Genomic DNA, 18,827 nt, shown 5'->3' with positions numbered 1-18,827 from the left:
GGGGGGGGCACCCCTGGGGGGCATGTGGCACCTTTGGGGGGTGGTGGCACCCTCGGGGGGGTTGATGGCACCTTTGGGGGGCACAGTGGCACCCTGGGGGGTTGGTGGCACCTTTGGGTGGGGTGGTGGCACCCCTGGGGGGGGTAGTGGCACCCCTGGGGCAGATGTGGCACCCCTGGAGGGGTGGTGGCACCCTTGGGGGACACGGTGGCACCCTGGGGGGGGGGACATGGCACCCTTAGGAGGTTGGTGGCACCCTTAGGTGGGGGTAAGGGGGGGGGGTGCCGCCCCACCCCCAAAACGGGGCTGGAGCACAGGAGCGCCCCGGGGGGGCCCAGTGGGGGGGAGGGGTTGTCCCCAAGCTCAGTGTCACCCCCCCTCAGGTCTGGGGACACGGGGACCCAAGGGAGGTGCTGCTGCGGCCTGGTGCCACCGCTGCCCCCCCCGAGGCTGGGGACAGGGTGACACGGGGACACCCCCGGTTTTGGTGCCACACGGGGTCGGGGACGCGGTCCCCCGTGCCCCTCCCCCCCGGGGTGGCTGTTTGGGGGGGGGTGGCCCTGTGCCCGCCCCCCCCCCCGTGTCCCCACTGTCCCCAGGGTGCCGCTGGCGCTGCCCCCTGCCAACGTCCCCACGGGGGACACGGGGGGGGTGGGGGGTGTTTGGGAGTGGGGGGGGTCGTGTCCCCCCCCCGGTGTCATTGTCACTTAATAAAGTAACTTAAAGGGCCCGGGCGCCTCCTGTCTTTGGGGGGGGCACCCATGGGGGGGGCACCCACGATGCCGCTATGGGGGTGCTGCCCCCCCCAGAGGGGCTGGGGGCACCCACGGGGGGGGGTGTCCCCTCTGTCCCCCCCCGGGTCCCCCCCACACCCAAGGGGGCACCCACACGCACTGTAAAAAGGGGGTTTATTGGGGGGGGGACACGGGGGGGGGGACACAGGGGGGTCCCGCGCCCTCAGTCGTCCTTGAGGCCCCCGAAGAGGGAGGGGGGCACCCGCTTCTGCTCCAGCGGCACCTCTGGGGGGGAGGGGCGGTCAGGGCCACCCGCGCCCCCCCCCCCGTCACCCCGGGTCCCCCAGGTCCCCACGCCACCCTCCTGTCCCCACGTCCCCCCCGCGTCCCTGTCCCCCCCATCCCCATGCCCCGCCCCGCGCTGTGTCCCCACCTCCCCCCCGTCTCCCCATGTCCCCCCCAATGTCCCCCTTATCTGTCCCCATGCCCCGCCCCCGCTGTGTCCCCCTGTCCCCCCCGATGTCCCCGTGTCCCCTCCGATGTCCCCGTGTCCCCTCCGACCTCTCCCACATCCCCATGTCCCCCCCATGTCCCCACTTATCCCACGCCCCCCCGTGTCCCCCCAATGTCCCCGTGTCCCTCCATCCCCCCAATGTCCCCATGTCCCCCCCATGTGCCCCCGTGTCCCCCATCCCCCCGTGTCCCCCCCATCCCCCCCTGTCCCCCCATCCCCCCGTGTCCCCCTCGATGTCCCCGTGTCCCTCCATCCCCCCAATGTCCCCATGTCCCCCCCATGTGCCCCCGTGTCCCCCATCCCCCCGTGTCCCCCCCGTGTCCCCCTGTCCCCCCATCCCCCCGTGTCCCCCCCGTGTCCCCCTCGATGTCCCCGTGTCCCTCCATCCCCCCAATGTCCCCATGTCCCCCCGTGTCCCCCCCGTGTCCCCCTCGATGGCCCCGTGTCCCTCCATCCCCCCAATGTCCCCATGTCCCCCCGTGTCCCCCCCCGTGTCCCCCCCCCCCGTACCGTCGGGCTCGGGCTCGTCCTCGTCCCCCAGGTCGATCTCGTCGGGGTTCCCCTGCTGGGAGAGGGCGGCCAGAGCCTCCCGCGGGCCCTCGGCCCTGCGCCCCGTCAGCACCCGCAGGGGGCACCCACGGGGGGGGCGCCCACGGGGGGGGGCACCCATGGGTGGGGGGGACAGGGGGACAGCCATGGGGACAGGGGTGGCGCCGGGGAGGTGACAGCCACCATCTGACCACCAGGACCTTGTCCTGGGCGTGGAGGGACGCGGAGGCGACCCCACCCAACTGACCACCGGGACCTCGGCATGGGGGGGACAGGGGTGGCCCCGGGGAGGTGACAGTCCCCCCCCCGACCCCGAGCACCGCGTCCCCAGCGTGGGAGGGGCAGGGGAGGGGAGGGGGCGGCAGCACCCACCTGACGAAGAGGACCTTGTCCTTGGGGCGGGGGACGTCGCGCTGGGCCTCGGCCGCCAGCTGCTCCGCCCGCTGCTCCAGCAGCTTCATGTCGTCCAGCCCGCTCTGCCCCGGCGCCAGGTCCGACACTGGGGACAGCGGGGACCTCACCGGGGGCCCCCACGGGCCCCCCGCCTGCACTGGGTGCCCACGGGGGGTCCCACGTCCCCCTGCCCATGCCGGGGACCCCGAGAAGCTCCCTGTGTCCCCCTGCCCACGCTGGGTGTCTGTGGGTGCTCCCCACGTCCCCCTGCCCACGCCGGGGACCCCGAGAAGCTCCCCACGTCCCCCTGCCTGTACTGGGTGCCCGTGGGTGCTCCCCGTGTCCCCCTGTCCACGCTGGGTGCTCCCCACACCCACGGGTGCTCCCCAGTGCCCACAGTAGCCCCACACCTACACCCTGGTGCCCACAGGTGCTCCCCACACCCATGGGTGCTCCCCACGGGTGCTCCCCATCCCCGTGAGTGCTCCCCACACCCCCTGCCCATGGGTGCCCCGTCCCTGTGGGTGCTCCCCATCCCCGTGGGTGCTCCCCAGCACCCACAGCAGCCCCACACCTACACCCTGGTGCCCATGGGTGCTCCTCATCCCCACGGGTGCTCCCCACACCCATGGGTGCTCCCTGTGGGTGCTCCCCATCCCTGTGACAGCCCCATGCCCACACTCTGCTGCCCACGGGTGCTCCCCACGCCCACAGCCACCCCACGCTCTCTCCCCAGCACCCCTGGGTGCTCCCCAGCACCCCTGGGTGCCCCCGCTCACCCGTGCCGGTGGCGTTGCTGTAGACCTTGAGCATCTGGGAGGCCATGAAGTTGACCTGGGTGTTGTAGGTGGCCTGGACGCTGCGCTTGATGCGCAGCATCTCCCGGATCGTGTCCTCGTTGCCGTGGCGGATCTCAAAGTCCTTCCAGGTCTGCCAGAAGGTGGCCGTGATCTGGGGGGACCCGGGGGGGGGACACGGTGAGAGGGGACAGCCCACAGCCCTGGGGCCATCCCTGGCACTGGGTGCACCCCGTGGCCCTGGGGACATCCTGGCATGTGGCACCCATGTGGCCCTGGGGACATTTGTGGCCCTGGGGACATCCTTGGCACGGGTTGCACCCCATGGAGCTGGGGACATCCCTGGCACAGGGAACATCCCTGGCCCTGGGGACATCCTGGCACGTGGCACCCGTGTGGCCCTGCGGACATTTGTGGCACTGGGGACATCCCTGGCACAGGGCAGCCATGTGGCCCTGGGGACACTCCTGGCCCTGGGGACACCCCTGACACAGGGCACCTGCATGGCTTTGGGGACATCCCTGGAATTGGGGACATCCTGTCACTGGGGACATCCCTGGCTGTAGGAACATCCTGGCATGTGGCACCCACGTGGCCCTGGGGACACCCCTGGCACAGGGCACCCGTGTGGCCCTGGCGACATCCGTGGCCCTGGGGACATCCCTGGCATTGGGGACATCCCTGGCACAGGGCACCCATGTGGCCCTGGGGACATCCCTGGCATTGGGGACATCCCTGGCATGTGGCACCTGTGTGGCCCTGGGGACAGGCCTGACACCCCTGCCCCGTTGGGTGCCCCCTGCCCCGTTGGGTGCCCCCTGCCCCGATGGCCGCCCCGTGGGCTACCACCCCGCCCTGACGGGTGCCCCCAGCCCCGGGTGCCCCCAGCCCCACTGGGTGCCCCCCAGCCCCACTGGGTGCCCGTGCTCACGCGGGGGTCGCAGATCTGGGAGCAGTAGGTGTAGATGGCGCGGGCCCGATCCACCTCCCCCAGCTTGCACTCCATGTCGGCGAAGCGCAGGCAGAGCTCCCGCGCCGCGTCGTCACCCAGCACCTGCCCGGCACCCGCGGGGGGCGTCAGCACCCACGGGGGGCATCGGCACCCGTGAGGGACGTCAACAACCCCAGGGGGACGTCAGCACCCATGGGGGACATCAGCGCCCTTGATGCCCCCAGGGCCCCGTCCCCACACCGCATCCCCCACATCCCCACGTCCCCCTCATCCCCCTGCCCCGGGGCGCCCCCACATCCCCGTGCCCCCCCAGTGCCCGCAGGTCCCCATAGCCCCCCGGTGCCCCCACGTCCCCGTGCCCCCCCAGTGCCCGCAGGTCCCCATAGCCCCCCGGTGCCCCCACGTCCCCGTGCCCCCCTGGGTGCCCGCAGGTCCCCATAGCCCCCTGGTGCCCCCACGTCCCCGTGCCCCCCCAGTGCCCACAGGTCCCCATAGCCCCCCGGTGCCCCCATGCCCCCCTGGGTGCCCGCACACCCCAGGTACCCACACGTCCCCATGCCCCCCCAGTGCCCCCAGGGCCCGCATGTCCCCGTGCCCCCGCAGGTCCCCGTGCCCCCCAGGTGCCCACACGTCCCCATGCCCCCCCAGTGCCCCCATGTCCCCGTGCCCCCGGTGCCCGCCCGGTGCCCACCTCGATGGCCTTCTGGTAGATGGGGCGGGTGTGGGTGACGCCGTAGAGCTCGGCCGCCCGCTTGATGTAGATGTTGAACATCTCGTGCTGCTGGGCGGGCAGGACGGCGCGGGTGGCGCGCTCGTACACCCCCATGGCGTGCCGCGCCAGCCCGAACTCCTCCTCCAGCTTGGCGTACAGCAGGTAGATGGCTGCGGGCACCCGGCGGCACCCGTCAGCGCCCGCTCCCACCTCGGGGTGCTGCCGGTGTGCCCCGAGGACTGGGGGAGGGACTGGTGGGTGCCCAGGGTGGGGAACAAGGGTGCTGGGGGCCCTGACACGCACCCAGGGGGGTGCCCAAGGGTGCTGGGGGCCCCAACACACACCCAGGTGGGCACCCAGGGGTGCTGGGGGACCCAACATGTGCCCAGGGTGGGGAACAAGGGTGCTGGGGGTCCTGAAACACACCCAGGTGGGTGCCCAGGGGTGCTGGGGGCCCCATGTGTGCCCAAGGGGCTGTCCAAGGGTGCCGGGGGCCCCAAAACACGCCCGTGTGGGCACCCAAGGGTGCTGGGGGACCCAATGTGTGCCCAGGGGGGTGCCCAGGAGGGCTGGGTGCCCCAATGCACACCCAGTTGGGTGCCTAGGGGCACGGGGTGTCCTGACGCACACCCAGGGGTGCTGGGGGTCCCAACACACACCCAGGGGTCCTGGGAACCCCAACACACACCCAGGGGGGTACCCGGGGGCGCTGGGACCCCCCAACATGTGCCCGGGGCGGGGGCACCTAGGGCCTGGTGGGCTGTTGGGCACCCATCCTCGCCCCGATGGGCACCCACCCCGGCACCCACCCCAACCCCCACCCCTCCGCGCCCCCCTGCACCCCTACTCTTGGCGTATTTGGGGGGGCACCCGTCCAGCGCCTGCTCGAAGAGGTCCCGCGCCCGCTCCAGCTTGCGCCCGCCGTAGCGGGCGACGAACTTGCTGAGGTAGGTGTGCCAGATGTCCGCCACGTTGGGCCAGCGGAAGAGCGCGATGCCCCGCTCGTAGGCCTGCGGGTGACACCGCTGTCACCACCCTGCCGCCCCTGGCACCACCCCCGCCACCGCTGTCACCACCCCTGCCACCCCCCCTGCTACTGCTGTCACCGCTGCCACCACCCCTGACACCACCCTGTCACCCCTGCCATTGCTGTCACCACCCTGCCACTGCTGCCACCATCCCTGTCACCACCCCGCTACCCCTGTCACCACCAATGCCACCACTGTCATCACGCCTGCCACCACTGTCACCACCCTGCCACCACCCCGCCACCACTGTCACCCCCCTGCCACTGCTGTCACCACCCTGCCACCACCCCTGCCACTGCTGTCACCCCCCTGCCACCCGTCACTCCCCTGCCATTGCTGTCACTGCTGCCACCACCCTGCCACCACCCCTGCCACCATCCTGCCGCCATTGTCACCTAACTGCTGTTAGGTGTCCCCAACACCCTCCCCACGGTGTCCCTGACACCCTCCCTGGCCACAGTCTCCCCACAGCGTCCCCTGTGCCCTCACCAAAGTGTCCCCAACACCCTCCCTGGCCACAGGGTCCCCACAGTGTCCCCCACACGTCCCCGGGGTGTCCCCAGCACCCTCCCCAGCTGCAGGGTGTCCCCAGGGTGTCCCCAACACCCTCCCTGGCAATGGGTGTCCCTGGGGTGTCCCCAACACCCTCCCCACAGTGACCCTGACCTGTCCTTGGCCGCAGGGTCCCCAGGGTGTCCCCAACACCCTTCTGAGGATCTCCCCACCACCCTCCCCGGCCGTGGGATGTCCCTAGAGTATCCTCAGCACCCTCCCCAGCTGTGGGGTGTCCCCAGGGTGTCCCTGACACCCTCCTTGGCCACAGGGTGTCCCTGGAGTGTCCCCAGCACCCTCCCCAGCCACGGGTGTCCCTAACACCCTCCCCACGGTGACCTTGACCCCCTCCCTGGCCACAGGGTCCCTGTGGTGTCCCCAACATGCTCCCCAGAATCTCCCTGACCCCCTCCCCAGCCACGGGGTGTCCCCAGCACCCCCCCGGGTGTCGGGGTGCTGCGGGGTGCCCACCTTGAAGCTCTCCTCGAAGTAGCCGTGCTCCTCCAGGAAGAGGCCGTAGTTGATGACGATCTGGGGGGTGGCGATGCGCAGGTCCAGGATGCGGTCGTACACCGCCTTGGTGGACTGGGGGGACACGGGGGGTCAGCACCCACCACCCGGCACCCCAGGGGACGGCGGGGTGCTGGGGGGGGGGGGGGGGGGATGGGGGTACCCCAGGGGACAGGGGGGTGCTGAGGGGGGTGCACAGGGATGGGGGCACCCCAAGGGACGGTGGGGTGCGAGGTGGGGGGGGGAAGGGGCTGGGGGCACCCAGAGGGATTGGGGGGCACCCAGAGGGGACACGGGGGTGCCAAGGGGGACATGGGGGTGCCAGTGGGGCACCCAGAGGGGATGGGGGGCACCCCAAGAGGATACAGGGTGCATGGGGGCACCCAGTGGAGATGGGGAGCACCCAGTGGGGGCGGGGAGCGCCAAGGGATCGACGTGGGTCAGGGGGGCACCCACAGCAGATGGGGGCGGGGGGCAACCAGGCAGAGGATGGGGGGGGGGCACCCAGCGGCCATGGGGGGTCCCGGGGGGCGGCACCCACCTGGAAGGTGCCCAGGCTCTCCTCCAGGTCGGCCAGCATCGACCAGACCTTGAGGGACTTGTAGAGGCGGTTCTGGACGGGCTCCGTCGAGTCGAAGTACTCGGCCCGCTTGGCGGGCAGCGCCGTGGCTTTCTGGGGGGACACGGGGAGAGCGGGGGGTGTCACCAGCGTCCCCAGGGTCCCCGTGGCCACCCACAGCCCCCCCGGCAGCACCCAGCTGCCTCCAGCTCCACTTTCACCTTCCCAACGTGGATTAGGGGACCCAGGCATCCCATTAGGGCACCCAGGTGTCCCTGTTAGGGCACCCAGATGTCCCGTTAGGCCACCCCGACATCCCTTTACAGCACCCAGGGGTCCCGTTATGGCACCCAGACATCCCACTACGGCACCCCGACATCCCTTTACAGCACCCAGGGGTCCCATTATGGCACCCAGACTTTTGTTAGGGGACCCAGACGTCCCTTTATGGCACCCAGGTCTCCCATTAGGGCACCCAGACATCCCTTTACAGCACCCAGGGGTCCCGTTAGGGCACCCAGATGTCTGTTAGGGGACCCAGATGTCCCGTTACGGCACCCAGATGTCCCATTAGGGCACCCAGACGTCCCATTAGGGCACCCAGGGGTCCCGTTAGGGCCCCCATGGGTGGGGCCGCGGCCCCGCCCGCGCACCCGCAGGATGCGCAGGGCCTCCTCGTAGTTCTCGTGGCGCAGCTCCATCTCGCCGAACTCGCACCAGACGGCGGCCAGGTCCTCCACCTGCCGGAAGCGGACGCGGGTGGCCTTGGTCAGGATGGTGCGGGCCTGGGGACAGAAGGGACGGTCAGGGGGGACAGCGGGGGGACACGGGGGCACAGTCGGGGGTGGGGGGCATGGGGGGACACTCAGGCTCTGGGGGACATCAGGGGGACAGTCAGGCTCTGGGGAACACTGGAGGGGACAGTCAGGGCCTGGGGGGACACTGGAGGTGACACTCGGGGTCTGGGGGACGCAGGGGACAGTCAGGGTCTGGGGGACACTGGAGGGGACAGTCAGGGCCTGGGGGGACACTGGAGGGGACAGTCAGGGTCTGGGGGACATCGGGGGACAGTCAGGGCCTGGGGGGACACTGGAGGGGACAGGCAGGGTCTGGGGGACACTGGAGGGGACAGTCAGGGCCTGGGGGGACACTGGAGGGGACAGTCAGGGTCTGGGGGACATCGGGGGACAGTCAGGGCCTGGGGGGACACTGGAGGGGACAGGCAGGGTCTGGGGGACACGCAGGGGACAGTCAGGGTCTGGGGGACACTGGAGGGGACAGGCAGGGTCTGGGGGACACCAGGGGACAGGGGACATGGAGGGCAGTCAGGGTTCGGGGGGACACAGGGGACAGGGTTTGGGGGACACGGGGGGGACACTCAGAGTTTGGGGGACACAGCGGGGGCTGTCAGGGTGTTGGGGGGACATGGGGGACATTCAGACTTTGGGGGGGGACAGTCAGGGTTTGGGGACACAGGGGACAGTCAGAGTTTGGGGACACACACAGGGGACATGGTTTGGGGATGGGGGACAGTCAGGGTTTGGGGACACAGGGGACACTCAGGCTTTGGGGACACACACAAGGGACAGGGCGTGGGGACATTCAAAGTTTGGGGACACACACAAAGGACGGGGTGTGGGGACAGGGGGGACAGTCAGGGTTTGGGGACACAGGGGACAGTCAGGGCTTGGGGGGACACACAAGGGCCAGGGTGTGGGGACAGAGGGGACAGTCGGGGTTCGGGGGTGTCCCCGGGGGAGGGGACGCCGGGGTCCCCACTGACGTCGTCCAGCTGCCCGTTGTCCTCGTAGAAGCGGGCGAAGGCCACCCAGAGCCCGTGGGGCCGCCCCGTCGCCTTGAAGGGGTCCACGGTGCGGACGGCCTCCGTGTAGGTGTTGATGATCTGGGGACACGGTGGGGACACGTTGGGGACACCTCCGAACCCCCAAAGGTGTCACACCCCCATACGCACCCCGCTGTCCCCATGCGTCCCCCCCTATACCCGGCACGTCTACGCCAGGTGTGTCCCCTCGTGTCCACCCCAGCATCCCCTCATGCCCACCCCAGTGTCCCCATGTCCACCCCAGCGTCCCCCAGTGTCCCCATGTCCACCCCAGTGTCCCCTCATGTCCATCCCGGTGTCCCCCTGTCCACCCCAGTGTCCCCCAGTGTCCCCATGTCCCCCCAGCATCCTCTGTGCTCCCCTTATGTGCACCCCGATGTCCCCCTGTGTCCCCTGGCAGCCACCCTGCTGTCCCTGTGACAAGCAGGTGTCCCCCTATGGTCACCCTGGTGTCCCCATGCGTGTCCCCTATGGCCACCCCAATGTCCCTGTGTCTCCCCTATACACACCCTGGTGTCCCCACGTGTCCCGACAGCCACCCCAGTGTCCCCACGTGTCCCCTATAGGCATCCTGCTATCCCCTGGTGTCCCCTATACACACCCCAGTGTCCCCAGCTGTCCCCCTATGCCCACCCCAATGTCCCCAGCTGTCCCCCTATGCCCACCCCAATGTCCCCATGTCCCTCTATGTCCCCCTCCACGTCCCCACCTGTCCCCCTCCACCCACCCATGTCCCCAGGTGTCCCCTATCCCCACCATGATGTCCCCACGCCACCCTTGTCCCTGCCACCCAACTGCCCCAACCCAGCTGTCCCCTGCCGTGTCCCCACCATGTCCCCTATACACACCCCGGTGTCCCCAGGTGTCCCCCTGTGCCCACCCCAATGTCCCCAGATGTCCCCCCACTGTCCCCACGTCCCTCTATGTCCCCCTCCACGCCCCCACATGTCCCCTATCCCCACGCCACCCGTGTCCCCGCCACCCAACAGCCACCCCCCAGCCCCAGCCCAGCCGTCCCCCGCCGCGTCCCCGCCGCGTCCCCACCTGCTCGGGGCGCCCCTGGTAGAGCTGCACCCGCTTGTGCCACTCGTGGACGTTGTGGGGGTTCTGGCGCAGCAGGACGCTGTTCAGCAGCAGCGGGCGCCGGGCCATCAGCTGCTCGAAGCGGGCCAGCCGCAGCTCCAGCTCCACCTCCTCTGGGGACAGCGGTGGGGACAGGGTGACAAGGGGACACGGGGACAAGGGGGGACGGGGTGACTGGCACCCCTCGGGGTGGGGACAGGGGGTCTGGGGACACCAGGGCCACCAGCTGCTCGAAGCGGGCCAGCCGCAGCTCCACCTCCACCTCCTCTGGGGACAGCAGGGACAAGGGGACACGGGGACAAGGGGACACGGGGACAGGGTGACTGGCACCCACACAGGGTGCTGGGTGTCCCCTGGGGGGGGGACAGGGGGTTTGAGGACACCTGAGGTGACAAGGGGACACCTGGGGACAGGGTGACTGGCACCCACACGGGCGCTGGGTGTCCCCTGGGGTGAGGACAGGGGGGCCTGGGGACAGGATGGGGTGACAAGGGGACACCTGGGGACAGGACAGGGTGACCACGATGCCCACAGGGTGCTGGGTGTCCCCTGGGGTGGGGACAGGGGGCCTGGGGACACCTGGGGTGACAAGGGGACACCTGGGGACGGGGTGACCGGCACCCACACGGGCACTGGGTGTCCCCTGGGGGGGGGGGACAGGGGGTTTGGGGACACCCGGGTGACCAGGACCCCCTCAAGGTGCTGGGTGTCCCTTGGGGTGGGGACAGGGGGTCAGGGACACTTGGGGACAGGATGAGGTGACAAGGGGACACCCGGGGTGACGTGCGGTGTCAGGGGACAGCAGGGGAGGGGACAGGGCCCCCCCAGACTCACCCTTTTGAGGGAAACTGAGGCAGGGCCCCCCCCAGAGTCACCCTTTTGGGGTCAGGGCCCCCCCCAAACTCACCGTCCTCCTCCTTGCCCAGCTCGGCGACCGTCTCCATCTTGGCGGCGATGACGCTCTCCTCGAACTGGGCGTAGCTGTCGAAGACCTGGGTGAAGTCCCGCACCGTCATCACCGTCTGCACCGCCTCCTCGTAGACGTCCCGGGCCTGCGGGGACAGCGCGTTGGGGACAGCGCGCTGGGGACAGCGCGCTGGGGACAGGGACAGGGTGGGATGGAGCTGCCGCGGCTCTGGGGTCGTGTGGAGGGGACAGGGGACCGGGGTGGTGGTGGCTCCTCAGTGACATGGGGACACGGGACTGGGGTCATGGTGGCCCTAGGGTGATGTGGGGACAGAGGACTGGGATGGTGGTGGCCCTGGGGTGACATTAAGACACAGGACGGAGGTGGCAGCAGCTTTAGGGTGGCATGGGGGACAGGACAGGAGTGGTGGTGGCCCTAGGGTGACATGGGGACAGGGGTGGTGGTGGCTCCTGGGTGATGCAGGGACACGGGACCGGGGTCGTGGTGGCCCTAGGGTGAAGTGGGGACAGGGTGGTGGTGGCCCTGGGGTGACATAAAGACAGGGGACTGGGGCAGCTGTGGTGGCCCTGGGGGACCGAAGTTCAGGTGGTGGTGGCCCTGGGGTGGCATAAAGAAGAGGGGACAGAGACTGTGGTGGCCCTGGGGTGGCCTGGGGGAGAGGGGACCAGGGTTGTGGTGGCCCTGGGGTGGTATGGGGACAGGGGACAAGGCTGGTGGTGGCCCTGGATGGCATGGGGACGGGACCATGTTTGTGGTGGCCTCATGGTGGTGCGCAGAGAAGGGATGGGCACCGTGGTGGCCCTGGGGTGGTGTGGGGACAGGAGATGGCTGCTGTGGTGGCCCTGGGGTGGGGACAGGGGCTGTGGTGGCCCTGGGGTGGGGACAGAAGCCTGGGACTCTGGTGGCAGTGAGGTGGGGGACAGGAGATGGGGGTTGTGGTGGCTGTAGGGAGGTTTGGGGACATAAACCCAGGACTGTGGTGGCCCTGGGGTGGGGACAGAAGCCTGGGGCTCTGGTGGCCCTGGGGAGGTTTGGGGACAGAAGCCCAGGACCATGGTGGCCCCAGGAAGGTTTGGGGACCGAGGACGGGTGCTGTGTGGCCCTAGGGAGGTTTGGGGACAGAAGCCCAGAACTGTGGTGGCCCTGGGGAGGTTTGGGGACCAGGGACGGGTGCTGTGGTGGCCCTGGGGTGGGGGACAGAAGCCCAGGCCGGCGGTGGCCCCGGGTGGCCGTTGGGGCCACGTCACCTTCTCGAAGTGGCCGCTGCGGATGTAGCAGTCGGCCAGGGCGCCCCAGAGCCGGCCCAGCTGGTCGGTGAAGCGGGTCAGGCCCCCCCGGATGATGGCACCCGCGTCCAGCGAGCGCACCCGCTCCGGGTGCTGGGAGAGCAGCTCGCACAGCTCCTGCCACAGCTGGGGGGCAGAGGGGGGGTCAGCACCCCGAGGGGACCCCCAGAGCCCCCCGGGGACCCCCAGCACCCATGGGAGCCCCCAGCACCCATGGGAGACCCGACACCCCGCTCCGGGTGCTGGGAGAGCAGCTCGCACAGCTCCTGCCACAGCTGGGGGGGCAGAGGGGGGGTCAGCACCCCGAGGGGACCCCCCCCCAGCACCCATGGGAGCCCCCAGCACCCACTGGCACCCCCGAACACCACCCCAAGCACCCCACGGTAACCCCCAAGGCCCATGGGAGCCCCCCCCAGCACCCACTGGGAGCCCTCAGTGACCATGGGTGCCCCCAGCCCCCCTGGATACCCCCCAGCACCCATGGGTACCCCCGAGCACCCCATGGTGCCCCCCAGAGCCCCCTTCCCCCTCCCCAACCTCCCTGGCACCCAGTGCGTGCCCCGTAGCACCCATGGGTGCCCCCAGCCCCTTGTCACCCCCCCAGTGCCCCCCCAGCCCCCTCTGTCACCCCCCCCCAGAGCCTCTTGTCACCCCCCCAGCCCCTTGTCACCCCCCCAGCATCCCCTGGTGCTCCCCCCGAGCCCCTTTTCCCCCTCCCCAACCTCCCTGGCACCCAGTGGGTGTCCCCCAGCCCCCACAGGTGCTCCCACAGCACCCATGGGTGCCCCCAGCCCCTTGTCACCCCCTCAGTGCCCCCCCAGTCACCCCCCCAGAGCCCCTTTTCCCCCTCCCCGACCTCCCTGTCCCCCCCCCCCGCCCCCCCAGCACCCCTGGGTGCCCCCCCAGGGTGCCCACCTGGTAATTGGACTTGCCCTCCTTGGAGATGAAGCGCTCGTCGTTAACGAGCCGCGCCAGGCGCACGGCGGCCTCGTCCAGGCGCCCGACGGAGCGCAGGTAGGCCACGTACTCCTCCGCGCTCTCGGGGCTCAGCTGGCAGGGGACAGTCAGGGCCTGTCCCCAACGTCCCCTCCCCCCCGACCCGGGGCCCCTCCCGACCCTGTGGTGGCCCCGACCCTGGCTGCTGCCACCCAAAGCGCCCCAGCCCTGCCACAGACACCTGCCACCATCCCCCTGTCCCTTGTCACCTCTGTCCCTCTCCATGTAGCGCTGCCATTGCTGTCCCTGCTCCGTGTCACCTTCGTCCCCACCCTGTGTCCCTATCACCTATCTCTGCCCTCTGCCACCTCTGTCCCTGCTCCGTGTCACCTCTGTCCCTGCTCTGTGTCACCTCCGTCCCTCCCCATGCCATCCCCGTCCCCTCTGTCCCTGCTCCGTGTCACCTCTGCCCCCTCTGTCTGTTCCCATGCCATCCCCGTCCCCTCTGTCCCTGCTCCGTGTCACCTCTGCCCCCTCTGTCTGTTCCCATGCCATCCCTGCCACCTCTGTCCCTGCTCCGTGTCACCTCTGTCCCTGCTCCATGTCACCTCGGTCTCTGCCTTGTGTCACCTCTGCCACCTCTGTCCCTGCTCCACGTCACGTCTGTCCTTCTCCATGCCATCCCTACCACCTCTGCCCCTGCTCTGTGTCACCTCTGTCCCCACGCCGTGTCCCTACCGCCTATCTCTGCCCCTTGTCATCTCTGTCTCTGCTCTGTCACCACCCCAGTGTGACACCGCTGCTTGTGCCACCACCTGGGGGTGACACCGCCGCCTGTGCCAACACCCAGGGGTGACACTGCCACCACCTTGGGGTGACATCATGGGGTGTTCCACAGCCCCAGGGTGACACCCCGGGGGTGCCACCACCAGGTGTGCCACCGCCCTGGGTGACAGTGTAGGTGACACCACCGCTTGTGCCACCGCCCTGGGGTGACATCATGGGGTGTTCTACCACCTCAGGGTGACACTACGCCTGTACCATCACCCTGGGGTGCCACCACTGGCCACGCCACCCACCCCAGATGCCACCGCCGGGGCTGCCACCGCCCCAGGGTGCCACCGCCGGGGCTGCCATGGCGGCGGGCGCCAGCGGGTACCTTCAGGTAGCGGCGGTAGACGCGGACGGCGGTCTCGGGCAGGGGGTAGCGGCGCACAAACTGGAGGTAGAGGGGCCAGATGCGGTGGTGCTGGGTGATGGGCAGCGCCCGCAGGGCCCGGTCGAAGGTGCGGCGCGTCCGCGTGATCCGGCCCTGCTCCACCAGGAACTGGCAGTAATCCAGCCAGATGCGGGGCATCTGTGGGGCACGGCGAGCGCTCAGGGGTGGGGGAGCTCGGGGAGGGGGTCGGGGGGGAGGTGGGGGGCTGGGAGGGGTTGGGGGGGTTATGGGGCTGGGAGGGGTTTGTGGGGGGAGTTATAGGGCTCAGGGGGTAGTTATGGGGCCGGGGAGAGCTTATGGGGGTAGTTGTGAGGCTGGGAGGGGCTTGTGGGGGCAGTTATGGGGCTGGCGGGGGTAGTTATGGGGGTAGTTGTGGGGCTAGGAGGGACTTGTGGGGGTAGTTATGGGGCTGGCGGGGGTAGTTATGGGGGTAGTTGTGGGGCTAGGAGGGACTTGTGGGGGTAGTTATGGGGCTTGCAGGGGTAGCTATGGGACTGGAGAGAGCTTATGGGGGTACTTGTGGGGCTGGGAAGGGCCCGTGGGGATAATTATAGGGCTTGTAGGGATAGTTATGGGGCTCGGGGGAGTTATGGGGCTGGGGGGGCTTGTGGGGGTAGTTATGGGGCTGGGAGAGGTAGCTGCATAGCTAGGGAGAGCTTAGGGGTAGTTATGGGGCTGGGGAGGGTTGACGGGTGGTTATGGGGCTGGGGGGCAGCTCTGGGGCTGGGGGGGGAGGCAGCTCCGCCCCCCCAATGTCCCCGGCCCCCCAGCTCCCCCCCCGCATCCCCCCCGTGTCCCCATGTCCCCTCCATGTCCCCGTGTCCCCTCCCCGTGTCCCCAGACGCCTCCCACACCTTATCCCCTTCCCCACCTCCCCTCTCCACGTGCCCTCCAGCTGCCCACGTGTCCCCCCGTCCCTCCCGTGTCCCCGTGTCCTCCCTGTGTCCCCTCCACGTGTCCCCAAATGCCTCCCACCCCCCCATCCCCTTCCCCCCACCACGTCCCTTCCAGCTGCCCACGTCCCTGTGTCCCCCTCCGTGTCCCCGTGTCACCCATCCCCATGTGCCCCGTGTCCCCCCCGTGTCCCCACCTTGTGCATGAAGACGAGGGCGCGCTCGTGGCAGCTGTTGGCCTCCTCGTAGGCGGGGTCGGTGGGGCAGCGCCCCTTCACCTGCTGCCGCCGCTGCCGCAGGTACTGGTACCACAGCTTGTAGCTGAGGGGACACGCTTGTCACCCGCTGCCACCCCCCCACCACCACCGCGAGGGGACGCGGGACATCCTTGTCACCCGTGAGGTGACCCTGTCACCCCCCTCCCTGCCCTGGGGGAGAAGGCGGGAGGTCCTGTCCCCCCCCGCGGGGACCTGGGATGTCCCTGTCACCCCTCGGGAGGGGACCGAGGGTGGCCCCATCGCTCCCCGGGAAGTCCCCGTCCCCTGAGGCCACCCCGAGGTCCCCGTCCCCCACGAGGACGCCCAGGATGTCCCTGTGTCATGTCCCCAGCCCCGAGGTGCTCCTGAGGTCCCTGTGTCCCCCCCCAAGGCCCCCATCGCCCCTGAGGCCACCCTGAGGTCCCCGTGTCCCCCCTGCATCCCCACCTGCCGGGCAGCTCCCTGAGGGCCCCTGCCCCCCCGTGTCCCCACCTGCCAGGCAGCTCCCTGAGGCCCCCCCCCCCCCGTGTCCCCCTGTGTCCCCACCTGCCGGGCAGCTCCCTGAGGCCCCCCCCCCCCCGTGTCCCCCTGTGTCCCCACCTGCCAGGCAGCTCCCTGAGGGCCCCCGCCCCCCCCGTGTCCCCCCGTGTCCCCCCATGTCCCCACCTGCCGGGCAGCTCCCTGAGGGCCCCTGCCCCCCCGTGTCCCCCTCGTGTCCCCCCGTGTCCCCACCTGCCGGGCAGCTCCCTGAGGGCCCCCCCCCCCCGTGTCCCCCCGTGTCCCCACCTGCCAGGCAGCTCCCTGAGGGGCCCCCCCCCCTGCCCCCCCGTGTCCCCCCCTGCCGGGCAGCTCCCTGAGGGCCCCCGCCCCCCCCCGTGTCCCCCCGTGTCCCCACCTGCCAGGCAGCTCCCTGAGGGCCCCCGCCCCCCCCATGTCCCCCCGTGTCCCCACCTGCCAGGCAGCTCCCTGAGGGCCCCCGCCCCCCCGTGTCCCCCCGTGTCCCCCCGTGTCCCCACCTGCCGGGCAGCTCCCTGAGGGCCCCCGCCCCCCCCGTGTCCCCCCGTGTCCCCACCTGCCGGGCAGCTCCCTGAGGGCGCGCTCGAAGAGGAGGTTGAGGCGGGGGCGGGGGCCGCGCTGGCGCGCCTGGGCGTAGCGCAGCCAGCACCGCACCGAGAAGGGGTTGCGCAGCAGCTCCTCCTCATGCTGCACGTCCTCCTCCTCCTGGGGACGGGGGGACAGCGGGTCAGGGCGGCGGGGACGCGTGGCGAGGGGGGACAGGGACAGGGGTGAGTATGGGAGGGACAGGGAGGGACAGGGAGCGAGGGGGGACAGGGGACAAGGAGGGATGGGGACAAGAAGGGACAGAGACAAGAGGGGGTGGGGGAAGAGGGGGGACGGGGGAAGAGGGGGTGAGTACGGGAATGACGGGGACAGAGAGGGACAGGGGACGGGGACAGGGGATGAGGGGGGACAGGGACAAGAAGGGACGGGACGAAGGGAGCAGAAACAAGGGGTGACGGGGATGAGGGGTGACGGGGACAGGGGGGACGGGGGGGTGGCAGGGACAGGGAGTGAGGGGAGACAGGGACACAGGGAGCAAAACCAAGGGGTGATGTGGGACAGGGGGTGAGGGGGGACAGGGACACAGGAGAGTGACAAGGAGGGAGACGGGTGATGGGGACAGAGGACAAGGGGGGACAGGGGACGAGTGTGGGAGTGACAGGAACAAGGAGGGACAGGGAGAGGGGGGTGACAGGGACACGGGGAGCAGAAGCAAGGGGTGACGAGGGCAGGGGATCACAAGGGACAGGGAGCAAGTATGGGAGTGACAGGGACAAGGAGGGACAGAGGGGGGGTGACGGGGACATGGGGAGCAGAAGCGAGGGGTGATGGGGACAGGATGTGACAAGGGACAGGGGGACAGGGAGCAAGTATGGGAGGGACAGGGAGAGGGGGGTGACAGGGAGCGGGGGGTGACAGGGGAGAGGGGGGTGACAGGGGAGAGGGGGGTGACAGGGGAGAGGGGGGTGACAGGGGAGAGGGGAGCAGAAACAAGGGGTGATGGGGACGGGGGCAAGGGGGGGTGGGGATGGGGGAACAGGGGACAAGGGGGGATGGGGACAGGGACAGGGAGGGACAAGGAGAGAGGAGTGGCACGGACATGGGGAGCAGGAACGGGGGGTGACGGGGACAGGAGACGAATAGGAGAGTGACAGGGACAAGGAGGGACAAGGAGCAAGAACAAGGGGGGACAGGGAGGGAGGGGGAGCAGGGACAAGGGGTGACGGGGACAGGGGGGTGACAGGGACACAGCGGCAGTGGGGACAGGGAGCGAGGGCACGGGGGGACGGGGAGCAAGAACGAAGGGGGAGAGGGAAGGAGGGGGGACGGGGGGTGGCAGCGACGGGGGGGGGGAGAGGCAATGAGGTGTGACAGGGACGGGGGGGACAGGGACACGGGGGGGGGGGACAGGGACACGGGGGGGGGGACAGGGACACGGGGGGGGGGACAGGGACACGGGGGGGGGGGGGACAGGGACACGGGGGGGGGGGGGGACAGGGACACGGGGGGGGGGGGACAGGGACACGGGGGGGGGGGGACAGGGACACGGGGGGGGGGGACAGGGACACGGGGGGGGGGACAGGGACACGGGGGGGGGGACAGGGACACGGGGGGGGGGGGACAGGGACACGGGGGGGGGGGGACAGGGACACGGGGGGGGGACAGGGACACGGGGGGGGGGGACAGGGACACGGGGGGGGGGACAGGGGGGCCGGGTCCCGCCGCCCCCCGCACTCACGAAGCGCAGCTCGGGCCGCTCCGCCTCCGGCCCCGCTCCGAGCCCGAGCCCGAGCCCGGGCTCCGGCTCCGGCTCCGGCTCCGGCTCCGGCTCCGGCTCCGGCTCCGCTCCCGGCCCCGGCCCCGGCCCCGGCCCCGGCCCCGGCTCCGCTCCCGGCGCGGCCGGCGGCTCCTCCCGCTGCGGCATCGCCGCCGCCTCCGCCATCTTCCCCCGCTCCGCCACCACTTCCGGCGGGCGGCGATGACGCCACTTCCGCCCGCCTATCGTCCCTTTCCCCACCTC

The 18,827-nt window shown here is 70.6% G+C and overlaps 1 protein-coding gene across 2 annotated transcripts; it reads right to left on the bottom strand.

Annotated features, from left to right (window-relative positions):
- Positions 1-891: 891 nt before the first annotated feature.
- Positions 892-18,749, bottom strand: XAB2 (XPA binding protein 2; the record flags this gene model as incomplete). Of its 2 annotated transcripts, XM_082339223.1 has the most annotated exons (19): positions 892-1,019; positions 1,759-1,853; positions 2,170-2,296; positions 2,970-3,141; positions 3,919-4,041; positions 4,631-4,821; positions 5,499-5,661; positions 6,703-6,816; positions 7,283-7,414; positions 7,954-8,085; positions 9,084-9,203; positions 10,188-10,339; positions 11,134-11,278; positions 12,402-12,566; positions 13,356-13,490; positions 14,536-14,733; positions 15,686-15,809; positions 16,818-16,966; positions 18,546-18,749. In XM_082339223.1, 19 exons carry the CDS (start codon positions 18,747-18,749, stop codon positions 958-960), a joined length of 2,703 nt encoding a protein of 900 aa, XP_082195349.1. In that variant the 3' UTR covers positions 892-957. The 2 variants fall into 2 exon arrangements, with proteins under 2 accessions (XP_082195349.1, XP_082195350.1); XM_082339224.1 differs by lacking the exons at positions 16,818-16,966; positions 18,546-18,749 and adding an exon at positions 16,193-16,209.
- Positions 18,750-18,827: the final 78 nt, after the last annotated feature.

The sequence above is a fragment of the Platalea leucorodia genome (assembly GCF_965183815.1).
Source record: "Platalea leucorodia genome assembly, contig: HAP1_HAP1_SCAFFOLD_594, whole genome shotgun sequence".
NCBI classification, from domain to species: domain Eukaryota; kingdom Metazoa; phylum Chordata; class Aves; order Pelecaniformes; family Threskiornithidae; genus Platalea; species Platalea leucorodia.
The sequence above is the reverse complement of the archived record's forward strand: the minus strand, read 5'-3'. Positions and strand labels throughout refer to the sequence as shown.